Raw genomic sequence first — 13,447 nt, forward strand, 5'->3', positions numbered from 1 at the left:
TCCTAAATATATGTTGTAGGGACATAAATAAAAAAAGTAAGATGAATTACAGCTAAGCATCTGTCTTATAGTGTACAAGTAGTTTGGGATTCTAAACAGATGAAAAAGAAATAAAGCAAATGAAAAAGAAAAAGGAGGAAAAGAAAGCAAAAGAGCTGATAAAGTTTCTGGCTACAATACAGGAGACATATCATTACCATATGATCTAATGTGGGTGTCAGCCTGGATTGTGTTCATTGAGAGAAACCTTATTTTTTAACTGTGCTATGGAATAGAAGCAGGAGGGTTTTCCACCAAGTGACAGTCACTGAGCTGAACTTACCCCCTCCTCCTTTCCACACCTGCAAAGCCTTTTGCCTGGGTTGAATATTTAGTTTAATTACATCTCAGCTTTGAGAGCTCCTGTTGCAAATCCCTGGATTAAAAGGTACGGTTTTCAGTAATTCTCCTGAACTATGCTGCACTAATAAAACTTCAGGCAAGTCTACGGCAAGAACTAGTTGAATTTTAAGAGAAGCAAGGAAAAAATCCTACTAAATGTTTAGCAATGTTAAGTTTTGTATCCAGCACTTTTGTTTCTTGGGAACATGAGAATGCATTCTCAAGGACTGTGCAGATTTCCTACTGTTTATTTGACTGTTCTGTCTCTTGTTTTGATTTGTGTAAGCACTGCTATAGTCCTTTCTTTTTCCTTACTGTAAACTTTTGCAGCAGTATATTCTCTGTTTGCAATCCAGTGTTTAGAATCGGTGATGTAGTGAGTGTAGAAAATGCGTGAGTTCTTACATTTCTGTTTTAAACTGCACTCTGTGATTTCTTTTTCATTCGGATTTCTTCATATATTTTCCAAACATTAATGAATATAATTTCAATTTCAGAGAAAAAAACCCCGTAGTAGTTAGTTAAACGGGCTCAGTGTATGCCTTTGTAATGTTAGAAAGTGCTACGTTACAGTGTACAAACAAGGGACTCACATTTAAAGAAGGTTCCTATGAATGAAATAGTAGAAAAGAAAATGCCTGGAGTTGAAACTCCTGTTAACAGAGTTTTAATCTCTGTAAAACTTCCAGCTCCTATGTTTGCACATCTAGACTTTATTACACAAAATGGGTAAAACATATAATGTAGGAGATTTTTTTTGAAACTGCACATATTGTTTAACTTGTCTTTTGTGGCGTTTTGAGAGGTTTCTGACAGTAGGTGAGCAAATATTTAAAACTTAATATTGAGGTAAACTGACAAGAAGACCACCAATACAGTGGTGACGTGAACTGATGAAGCATATTTCCAGTGGTATTTTAAACTGAAATGTGGCCAAGTCTATGGTATAGTTTCCTCTGTTTGTGGAAAAGTCTTCCTCACTGTAAACACATAATTAAAGCAAATTTAAACAGTTATGTCCTGCAGACATAAATATTTTGTCACAGACCTTTAAGAATTCAGATTTTTCCCCCCTCTCTGTTTCTTTTGGTAAGTGAAATGTAAACATTTCTTACTAGTACAGTTTTGTGCATATTTTTTTCTCTAACTGTTTATGTTCATTTACACATGCAAACAATAGGAACAGATATGTGTGCCTGCAGTATGAATATGTATATGAATAAAGATACGCAGACACATATCTATTCTTATTTCCTGATTAATATGTAGCTTGTGTCTGCTATTTTCTCTGCTGTGTCCTCAGATTAGATCCTTGATATCCTTTGTTGTCCTACAGTTTTCCTTTGTACACAACTCTTACTGATTTTATTATAGTTTTGACAAAACAGGGACCAAAGGAAAAGGCCTGCTACAGGGTTTAACTCAGATAAGTGAAGTCATCAATATTAGTGTGAAAAAGAAGTAAAGTGTGAAGACACTTCCAAAGTGCCTTTGCATTGTTTTGAGGGTTTTTTTTTTTGAGGTGTGGTAATTTAACTCCAGGATAAGATCCTGATTGTGCATTCTTGGGATGGACGGTGCTTCAGCAGTGACCCTGGGGGGGAATACAAGCAGTTTTATATATTTAAAAATATTTTAAAAATATAAGAATATGTAAAAAAGAGCTGGGGAAGCCCTTTAAAAAGTACTGACTGCCAGTGCCATGCCAGGATTGCTGTGCAGCATTCCCAGTGTTTATTGATGTTAACGTACATTCTGAAAAATACTTTGTACTGGGGTAATATTTTATTGATCATTTTCACAAGGCAGCTTATTACGATGAATGGTGATGATTTAGCAAATTTGTCTTCCCATTGCAGACTATTAATAAGTGGCATTGTTATTTTACAATAATTCATACGTAATAATGATTATTTCACAAATCTTGGTTTAGATTAAACCCTGGTAAGACCTCACCACGGGGTATTAACACCACTTTGCTGTGACATCCTTACGTGTCCGTGTGTACTCTGCATGCATCATGGGGGTGTTGCTGGGGAAGGGACACAGCCCCAATGTCGGGGGGGCCAGGGCAGGAGGATGGCCCACACAGGGACACAGCCTGCCCCTGCTACATGGCACAAGTTTGCGCAGCACCGAGTTGGGCTAACAGGCCATGCTAAAATGCTCTGATCCTCGTGGGGTCTGCGAAACCCCTCAGTGCACACAGTAGGTAATATGTCAGCTCCAGGAATAGGAAATACCTATTCCAGAAACCAGCTAGGTCTCTTAGAGAGGCAACAGAAACGGTGGTTTACTCCATGTGAAGTCACTTTGAAGTCTTCGGGACATCTGAAGATGTTAGATACCTGCCTTCCTGTTAGGGAGATGACAGAAATGATTTTAAAACACTAGCCTATTTTATAAGGTAAAAAATCCTATCATCCTCTCACGACTGAGCCCTAAAGGTTTCTGCAGGCTTGCATTATTGGCATCTGTAGGTAGACATTAATAAAGGAAATTGAACCCAGGCACCGTATAGATTGTATCCAATTCCAGGCCTGAGTTTTTTATTTATTTAGCTTTTTTTATACTAACCACTCCTGTTAGAGTACCTGGATGTGGTATTCGAGAGAGGCCTCAGTATACCACTCTCCCCTAACATCAGCTGCCCATGTTAGCCATCTACCTGGTAGGTTCCATACGTCAATGTAGAGAGGGAGACAGTCCTTCTCCTCTGCCTCTCCCCCAGTTGTTTTATCTTTCCATTAGTCAATATGGAGCTGAGAAATGCTATACCACGCCCCTAACTGTTAGATAATTTCTACTAGAAAAAAATTAATCCCAGCTAGCACCCAGACAAGACATTTTGGAAGTTATTGACCTGAAGAAGCAAGTGGACATTTTTGCTTTCATTACAAAGAGCAACATCTGTATTCAGGACTATGCCATCCATTTTATGAAAAATCTCCTAAATAAATGACAAGTTTGCCTTTCTGTCACTTGGCAACTTGAAGGCAGGTTTCTTTATATTTTTTTGTGGGTTGTTTTTAGATCCATGAAGGTTTGTAAAAGATAAACTTCCTCATATAAAATAAATAGTAAAAGAAATTAATTTTCAGAAAATTAGCTAATCCATACAGCCATGACACAAAACCTGCAAACAGCTGTTTTGTAATTTCTCCTTAGCACACAGCAACACAGGTAGCACAATGTACGGTGTGTTGAAATGCATTTAGGCCTACGTCCTGAGAACATGTATTTAAGCAGTTTTCCTTGTTAATATCTATGGCAATACGTATTTGTGTAAAGTTACTCCTGAGCATGAAAGCCTGCAGAATGAGGCCCTGAAGTCCCATTACAAAGTGTGCTGACAATACCACAAGCATCAATTCAAATGCTTATGCAGTGCAAAGCAGAGGATTTTCAGGGTGCATTGTTTATATCGTAAAAACCCCTAGCCAAAACTTTGGAAAGAAAGCCAAGAACGTCCAGTATAACACAACATTGTATTCCATTTTATTGTGGTGTTTAAACCAGGAAAGAAGTATAGCTCATTTAAACAACTAAAGATCTTCCCCTCTCTCTCCACCCTGTCACTAGATCCTACTCTTTCTCAGTCAGTTTTACTAGGCTATAATTTAAAACACACAGCAAGCTGGCACTTTAAAAAAATATTTCTCAAGACATGAAATACTGCATTACAGTGAGTTTGGGAACCTCAGGTTCATCCCCAGGGGACAAACTCATTGCTATGAAACAAATGCTAATGAAATCAAATAGACTGTTATTTTGGCAGAAAACAGACACATGGAAAATGTGGCTTATTGTTTTTGCTGTTTTGCATAACAAAGTTGACAGTGCTGCCTGTTCCTAATAAATATTACTCTAAATATGCAAACAGATGTGTTTACAGTTGCCTTTAAACTGCTCTGTTAAAAAAAAAAAAACCTGCTATTGACAAGCAGTTACCAGACTCCTATCACATAACTGTCCTATTTTCACAACTCATTTTCATTTATTGAAAGGAACAGTTATGCAATTGGTGGATATGCTGGACCTCCTTCAGCAGGAACTGTGCAGCTATGGGAAACTGATACTTTTGTTGTAAATCTCCTGCTTTGATCCCTAGGTTCTGCCCGGAGTCGATGAACTAAACCATGAGGCTGGCTCTTCTCTTCGTCCTGCTGCTGCCAGCATGCTTGGCCAAGCCGTTCCACCAGCAGGGCCTCTTTGACTTTATGCTGGAGGATGAAGGGTCGGCCGATATGGCTCCAACGGACGATCCCGTCATATCTGGATTTGGACCAGTGTGCCCCTTCCGCTGCCAATGCCATCTTCGCGTGGTGCAGTGCTCTGACCTAGGTAAGCCCAAGAGTATCTTCATAGGGTATATACTTACATTCTAGCCACGGGTTTGCAGCTGAGATGGTGAGGCTGCTCCGCGCGGCTGCTCCGCAACGGGTTTTTTGTCAAAGAAATATGCTACAGCTGCTGTTAACTAGAATGTACTATATGGAGTAGGCCATAAAGCCCTGACAAGATGGACATTTGTTGTGACCACGAAGAATGTTTGATTTTTTAATGCGTATTTTGTGTATGTACATTTCATTTGTTCTTTGAAAGACCACAGATTTCTGTTGCAGAGAAAGTAACTTTTCAAGGCTATTCCTTCAAATGTATATTAAATAAATTCAGTGAGGTCAGATGTGGGGATGGAAACATTTTAAAAGGTTCTAAATTGCATGGTCCAAGCTCCAACACCCTTAATCATACTGTCTAGTACCTCAACATAGAAATCATCCCATTTCCATTGGAATACATGAGCATGGAATAACCAACCCTGAATCATATATGCTGGAACCAGCTCTTTGGAGGAAAGAGCTTGGAAACACTCCAAAACAATGAACACATTTTGGAGCTCCTTATTAAATATCTTTCTTAGACACTGTTCAAGCTGAAACCATGAGAACCTTTCTCACAAACTCCCCTTACTCCCTCACGTACAAGGGCTTGTCTGCACAGTCAGACCAGCAGGATGTGAAGCCATGCCTGCCATCACTGTATTTGACTTTCCCATGCAGAAATCTTAAGTAATGAAGTTGACTTCAGTGAGACTGCTCTTGGTTTAAGCCAGTATTATTCAGTCTAAGCCAGTGTGCAGTGCAGAAAATCAATTAAAGTTGGTTTTGCTCACAAGGAAATTAGGCAATTTATTCAGTGGACAGACAAATAACTTCTCTTATGATTTTACAGAGGTTTTTTTTTTTTTTTTAAAAGTCTTCTTTCAGCTGTTTAAATGTATAGCTGGGTGTTTCTCTTTTCCTATGGTATAACATTGGCTTTGATAATTACTGTAAATCATGGCACAAATCCACCAATTAGGACCTAGGTCTCATTGTGGTGGGTGTCGTGTAATTACGGAAAGGAGGGGGGGGGAACATTAGTTACATCCCTAGAAACTTCTGTGAATTTATTAAAGCAAGCCACATAATTACGCAACAGATATGTTTGGCAAAGGCCCAGTGAACAATGCAAGCCAAGTTGCACAAATGAGCACAGACTAACGTAGCCATGCATTCATAAAGCTTTCACAGTACTGTCCCTATTGAAAGATATTTTCTTTTTTTTTACCATTTAGGTGCCAGACAATAGCAAACATGGGGTGGGAAGTGGGGAGGAGGTTGCCCCACATGCCATGAAGGTCTTAGGTTTTATTGTTGTTACACTGGCTAATGCTGATGGAATTCAAGTTATTTTGGGAACTTGTCCCCAGTCTGCTTCAATTCTGCAGAATGTAAGGAGCTTTCACTTGGTAAAAAAGTAGAGATATTCACACAGGGACCCTTTGTTGCTGCACTTGCTCCCATGTTCGTTCAGTTCTCCTTCACAAACATGTGGCTTCCAAAGGGTTGCACTACAGTCCGCTGCCTACAGTTGCTTCTGGGTTAATAGAGTCCCATCCTGAGAAGGAGACTCAGAAATACAGCAATTAAGGCCCCAGGTCTGTGTTTCCCAGATAATTTGGAGAGGAGTGATAAGAAAGAGATACATTCTGAGCTTGGTTTAAGCCCACACGCTGCAGATACAGCACCGAAAAGATTTGGAAGCAGCTGGGCTGATAACATCCAGCCTCTGGGCCCGAAGGAAGAGAGAACTCCCCGGGCTTAAAATACACAGCCCTAGAAAATGAATAATATTTCCCTGGCAGAGCTCAGGGAATTAATAATCATTCGGAGTTCCCCAGCCCTGACACGAAGTTTCATCCGTCCTTGTCGCACGCGGCTACGACAGCCCCCGACGGGTCAAGGCCCGAGTCGGAGGCCCACCAGGCCGCAGGTCCCATGGCCGCCGCGGCCAGCGGGGCCAGCCCAGCCGCCTGCGCTGCCTGCTCGCAGGCGAACCTGCCCTCCGCTCGCCTCTCTTCTGGCCTCAAGTCCGTTTCTGTGTGGCTCTGACTCGGACAAGGTCAGATTTACCTACTGACTTGAGGGAAGATGGCAGCTGGCCCCGAGAGCTCAAAATTTTGTTGCAGAGTTGGCCCCGAGAGCTCAAAATTTTGTTGTGGCAAACTATGGAGGTCGTGCCAGGGCGACCTAGCGCGCCGCTGGGCTGTGGGACGACGGGCGCCCGGGGCACGGCGATGGGGAAGGCAACGTGCACGCAGGAACCATGAAACCAGCAACGACAGTTCCACCTCCCCGCTAACCACCGCTCCTCGCCTGCCTCTCCGTTCAGCTCCGGGCGTTTCCGACCCAACCAAATTAGCTACCTCCCTCCCTCAAAATTATCAAATTTAGTCATCTAGTCCCATGGGCGCTAATTGAAGAAAAACTGCAGGCAATAACAAGACTCGTCCCAGGGATATATTAAGAGCTTACTAAATTAAGTCCCACAAAGGAAAGCTGAAATCTGGATCAGGATCTTTCTTCCACTCGCTCTCTGCCATGGAAGGAGGGCTACTTAGGGCGAGGTGTCCTCTTCCTCAGAATGCTTCTCTTTTGTGCCCAAAGGGGCATCTGCTATTTGTAAACTCTGGCTTTGTAAGGAAAAAAGACAACTATCTGACACAGAGTTAGTGAATAAACCACAGGAGAACTATCACAACCAGGGTCCAGAGATCAGGTTCGCCCCTTGTCTCATGAGCACTGGATGGGAATAATAAAAAAAAATAAAACCCAAATTCAATAAAAACAGTAAAAAAAATGCCCAGTGGTCCAATTACACTCTTGTCAGCTGAATTTTTGCATTCCTGTACTTCTAAGCTTCAGTCACATCTTCCTCAGAACATACCTCCAAATTAATTTATTTTGCCTCCAAGCCAAGAGCTGAGCTAGCAGGAAGGAGAACGCCGTCTTCTCACACCCCGAAGAAGAATTCTCTCCTAGCTGCTGTTACTGACAGATCGAGAGCAGAGCCCCATATGCCTACCTTATATGAGATGTATTACCTTTGTGCAACTGGCTCAAGGTTCTCATCAAGGAAAGCCACCGCAGTATCATTATAAAAGTGCTGCTTTTCTGAATCTGCCTCCTGTTACTAAAAGGGAGCCACAGGGAGCCACCACTTTTTAATCATGCCTCAGTATAAGGCATTACTATGCTATAGCCAGACTTTCCATAGAAATCACAAACACTTTCCTTATTAGCACGCACTACAGGTGGGGAGTAGCTGATATAGCTGGTCAGAGGCAGCTCTTCGCGTTTTAAAATAATAAATACAGGGAAGATGTGCAGTCCATTGGCCAGGCAAACATGCCTCGTAAAAGCCCTAGCAAGGATTAATCATTCCGTTTAAAGTCTCATCCTCCCAAAGGGAGTCTCAAGAAAAGGTTCCTCCCAGAGCGCCCTGGTAGGCAGGAGGACACGTGTGATTACTCAGCCCTGCAGCGGATGCAGAATGCTCCATAAGCTCATTCAGAGGTGGTGGTCAGAGCTTTATTTCACCTTCAGATATGTCTGGCAGCCCCTTACGAAGTGAGCGGTGTCCGTGTTCTGCGGGATGCAATGAGATCGCCTTCCTTGGAGACTTCACAGGACGTAGGGGTGTCCCTCCAGCCCTCTTGCCATGAGCATCCATGGAGGCTTTGTGGTCTCCAAAAGGTGTGCGAGAGATGGATGTCAGTAATCAAGGTTCAAGCAGTATTACAGCTTAAACTGGAATTTCACTCACAGCTCAGAAATGCAGGGTTTCTCCAGCTGTAAAGAAGGGTATATTAAGGCTCGGCATGGGTGTCGGAGTGTGTGTTTGAAAAGCACTTTAAGGTCAGTGGGTGAAAAGCTCACAGATACGTAAAAGACTATTTCAGGGATCTGGTAACATGAGGCAGTTTATCTGAACACATACAGTGTCTAAACTGTATTAACTGATGGCTGTTCAACACCTGAACCATGGTAACGTGACAACAGCTAATCTATTTGTTAACAAAAGATGATTTATCTCGTTGTATAAAATCTTCCAGAAAGATCTGAACACCCATTTTCTGATCATGACTCCTTTTGGGAGCCTCATCTCCCACCATAAAGGAAATTATCTCCTTTGGGATATACCTGGATTTGAACTTCTATTGTCAGCATAATATCTTTTTAAACAAAAATAATATGCACCTCATTGGTGATCAGTCTCAGTCATTTTATGAGTTCAAGAAAACAGATAGGATTACTTACTATTGTGTACTTAGCTTTAGAATCCCTGCCACTATTTGAATGTTTACCAACCTTTCAAAAACATAATTTTTAAAGCTAAATGTTTAGCTCAAAACCTTACAGGTTTCTAAAAATGTAATAAGAGAAAGCATGGATCCTTAAATGGTCAGACATTAACAGATTTAATTTTTAAATAAAAAAGTTTTTGTTAATTTACATTGTAATTGCTGAGCCTTTAGGACAATTTATTCCATGTTCTATGCATCTTTTTCCTTCTAACAATAAGGACTAGAGACTTATTCCTTTTATGTTTAATAGAAGCCGAGGATCTCACGAAATCCCCTGACTTCAGGGAACTGGATCATTAAACAAAAATATTATCAATAAAAATGGAAACATGAAATCTGGAAAGTATATTGTCACTTATACTGAGAGTAGCTCCTGCACCACAGTACCATGGCCTTAAAACTGAAGACTAAATGCCTTTTTGGACAACATTCTTTAGCCAAACATAACTTACACTGTCATCAGACAAAAGTCATTGGGCTTTTCACATGCTATCTGGGTGAACTGTAATACTCTAACACTTTGGAGGTCAGACTGGAGGATCTATATGAAATATTACAGGTATTATCTGTAATATAGGAGTCACGTCAGGTGATGTTAGCTGTCTAAGAGTCATCTGGGCTCCTTTCACAGCCACGGGGAGAGTTAGGCAGCTGCCCCATGGGGAAGTTCATCCAGTCTAAGGTGGATGTCTGTGACAGAAAGGATACCTCACCCTTGGAGAATTAAACTGCCAACACAGGGCCTCAATGACCCCTCGAGGCTATACAACTTCCTTTCAGATTAATGTATGTATGATAGAATTAAAACACGGAACAAATAAACTCAGGTTAGCAGCATTATTTTGTAATAAATTTGCCATGTGTTATTAAAATTTTTGTATATGTTCAGCTTAGATAATTTTTTGGGGGATGCCTTGGAAGTTAAAGAAAGCATGAATTAAAGCCCTGTACTCAATACATCCTGAAAAATTATGAAGTCAAGAGCCCAATAATTAGAAAACACTCTTGCAAAGTTGTCAAGAAAAAAAATATTTTGGCCTGGATGCAGGCTGCTTTATATCAACAAAAAGTCATTAGCTTTTGCCAGTGTAACAGTAAAAGACAGGCCTTGTTGTAGTGCTCCAATTCCAGTTCCAGTTGATAAACATGATTCTAGGCGAAAATTAATCCACTCTAAATACATCCCTTCTTTATTAGCTGCTTACTCCAAGGTAACAGTTACCAACTCTGTATGTTTTCTTTTTGTTTGTTTGTTTGTTTGTTTGTTTTCTTTTTTTTTTTTTTTTTTTTTAGATTTGTTTGCTTGCTTCAGACAAGGAAATGCCATTTAAGAAAGCCTAGTGGCAGGAATGGAAATCCTGACTGCCAAGTCCAAGTGGTACAAGAAGTGACTGTTTTCTGGTTCGCACTGTGACAAGGGCTCATTTCTAAAATTTCCCAATGCACAAATAAATAGCTAATAGATAGCTAGTAAAATGTGAGTCAATTGTTATAAGTCATAGCAGGTGATTACAGTGCTTAAAACTTAAATAATCACTGCTGACACCTACTAGTGTTATGGACATCTATAGTATGTGTATTATGTTCTTAACACCTTTAGAGGGTGTATTACTTGGTAAGACATATAACTGTTTAAAAACCATCCATGTTTTCACAACATAAAGCCTGCGCTGTTCAACTGTGAAAGGTTCCCAGCCAAGTCTTAGGAAGAGCTAAAGAGGCCAAAGGCTCCTTCCCAATGTTCCCTGAGAACCCACTGCCACCAGGGAGGATACCTAGGAATTTGGGTCCTGTGTGAAGCTATCAAAGATAACAGTGAAGAACCACCAATATTAGCCTCCAGCTACTCAGGGAAATTCTGCTCACAGTGTCCAGTTACCATGGTATTTAGAAAAGATTCCAGTTTTAAGCAGATGTTCAAAACACCTCTCAAACCCAGATTTGAGAGTGTTCCCTCCTTATCAACTCTGGACTCATTGGTCTGTATTTTGCTTTACCCATGTCCTGGATCTGTCATGTGATTAAGAGGAAGTGGGCCAAAAGATGATAATATGGTTACAGAAAAAAAAGAGTATTTTTCTGAATATAGTTTTATCTTTTCCTAAAGTTCAAATCTAAGAATATATTCTTCAAAATGCATCTCAATTTTTTTTTAAACTTATTTCTCCTGCTTTACATGCCTGCCCTGACAAAGAATATTGACAAATGCTAGAATTCTAGGTCTCTTCAGTTGGATTATATTGAACGGCTCATTCACACAGAACATTATTGTCCTTTATACTATGAAAGCAAAGTAAATAGATGGAGTAGAACTTGCTCATTGGCTTCTTTGCAAGGAAAGAGATGGAAACAATGAACACAGACACAAAGGGACCTTCAGACCAAGGACCATGCCCGCGTGGGTTTTTTTGGAGGGGTGGAGGGTACTGAGTTGTAGTTTTCAACTTATGGGACCAATTATGGGACTTGAACAGCTCTGTACAAATGACCCTGTTGTTAGCAGGGTTACATTTGCTATACAGGCAACTCTACTGCAAACTTCTTAGGCAGTCAATAGGGAATAGAAAAGGTAAAAAGCAGTATTTAAAGAATTTGTGTGCTCTCTGCATGCATGCTCTTAAGTGAGAGGGCACCCAGGAGCGCATCCCATGCCAGCTTTGTGTTTGTTTCCTGGGATATGTTTGGAGTGCTCTGAGTTGCTACAAAAATCTGTTAAGGAGAGGATGCTTGCAGTTTTAATTTCAATAAGAAAAGGAATGCAATAAATACTCACATTTAAAAAAGCAGTGAAAACAAGAAACATTTCCCTCCCACTTAATTTCATGCAACTTTAGGGATTTAATGGCAAAACAACAAATGGACAGACTATTTATAGAAATGCTAGAGCATTTAAAACATGTGCAAGTGTAAACAGGGCTACCGTCTGGTTCTGTAATACATCATCAGCACAACAGAAATGTGCAATAGGTCATCCCAGAACCAGTTTCTGCTTGCACCTCCTGCACCACCGAAAATGTGGAAGCCTAGGACGACCTCAGTTTCTATGCTGGAGTGCATGTTTTCCCTTCTACTGCTCCAGTGTGGGCCTCAGAAACCAAACAGGCTCTCGATGAATTCCTGGTTTAGGGTGACATGGAAGAAGAGTGCCTGTAGTGGTGCAATAACCAAACTCTTTGCTGAATATCTCTACCTAAGAGGTGTAGGAGCAAAGGCGTGAGTTGCCAAACAGGACTAAAAAGTTTTGTTATCATTTAGCTCTGATGCTATTTCTTTCTGTAAGTTCAATTAGGTCTTCAGCTTTGATTTCCACACTTTCAGATTGGGAAGATTGTACTGGTCCTTTACCACTGGGAAGTAAGAATGGGAAAGGTGAACAGTGCTAATAAAGTTTGTATACTAGCAGCAGCCCAGAAAAGAAAAGGAAAAGAAGGGATAGTACGAACATGAAAGGGAAAATCTTGCTTTTTCAAGGGAAGCTATAACAGAAATGATTAAAAAAGGAGATGTATAGAAAGTTTCAGATTCAGGAAAGGAAAAAGGAAGAAGGAACTTAAGAATTGAATGAAAATCTTACTGTTTTCAGGGTTAGGGGGCAAAATTTATTTTCTTTTCTTTATTCTTTCACTCTATGGCAGAGAGTTTACATCTTCTGGGCTGGAAATGACTGTTACAATGATAGCTGACCAGGGAAAGGCCTATCACTAAATGACTAACAAAATAAATAAGTAACTAATCAAAAATATCTGAGTTACAAGGATATATATACAACATCATCTAGTAGAAAGAGGGAACTAGCAGGTCTGCAGACTCCCCGATTCAGTCAAGAAATTCTCTCCCAACATTTATTTAAATGTTATTCACTATGTCCAGACACAGTCACAGCAGCTCCTCCCATTGTTTTCTTGCGTGAAAGTAGATTGAAAACTATCCTACAACATTTATAAAAATTGGCCATGTTATGTTTAGAAGTACCAGAAATAACCAGGAACATATCTCTGCCCTCAGGTCATAATAAAACTAGGGCTGTGCAATGACCGTGTGGTCAGAACAGGAAGGGGTAAGTTTACTTGAAACCAGAGAAGATCCCCCCCAAATGACTCTTTATGACTACAACATTATGTTAGTGCTAATTCTGGTAAATCCCAAAGTAAAGATTGAGGGAGCTATCCTTAAATTCTCATCTGTTGCCTGCTGCTTAAACTGAGAACCAGGCAAACATTAAATTATATTACTCCGAAGGATCATTCAAAACATAATCTGTTAGATAATGCTCACTTTTCTGAGTCACTGAAATGCTCTCTTCTGACTACTGTAAAATGCTTGTAAGAAATAAATGTTTCACCTTAATGCATGAGTACTCATAGATAGTACATC

General features: G+C 40.4%; 1 protein-coding gene across 1 annotated transcript in view; it reads left to right on the plus strand.

Moving 5' to 3' along the window:
* The first annotated feature begins 217 nt into the window (after positions 1 to 217).
* The window catches only part of DCN (decorin), a 39,756-nt gene continuing 26,526 nt past the window's right edge, over positions 218 to 13,447 (plus strand). Inside the window, exons 1-2 of the mRNA XM_030002636.1 lie at positions 218 to 427; positions 4,493 to 4,725. Of these exons, the coding sequence (XP_029858496.1) occupies positions 4,521 to 4,725 (205 nt within the window). The 5' untranslated portion in view covers positions 218 to 427; positions 4,493 to 4,520. The remainder of the gene's footprint in view (positions 428 to 4,492; positions 4,726 to 13,447) is intronic.

Source organism: Aquila chrysaetos, chromosome 26, assembly GCF_900496995.4.
Source record: "Aquila chrysaetos chrysaetos chromosome 26, bAquChr1.4, whole genome shotgun sequence".
Lineage (NCBI taxonomy): Eukaryota > Metazoa > Chordata > Aves > Accipitriformes > Accipitridae > Aquila > Aquila chrysaetos.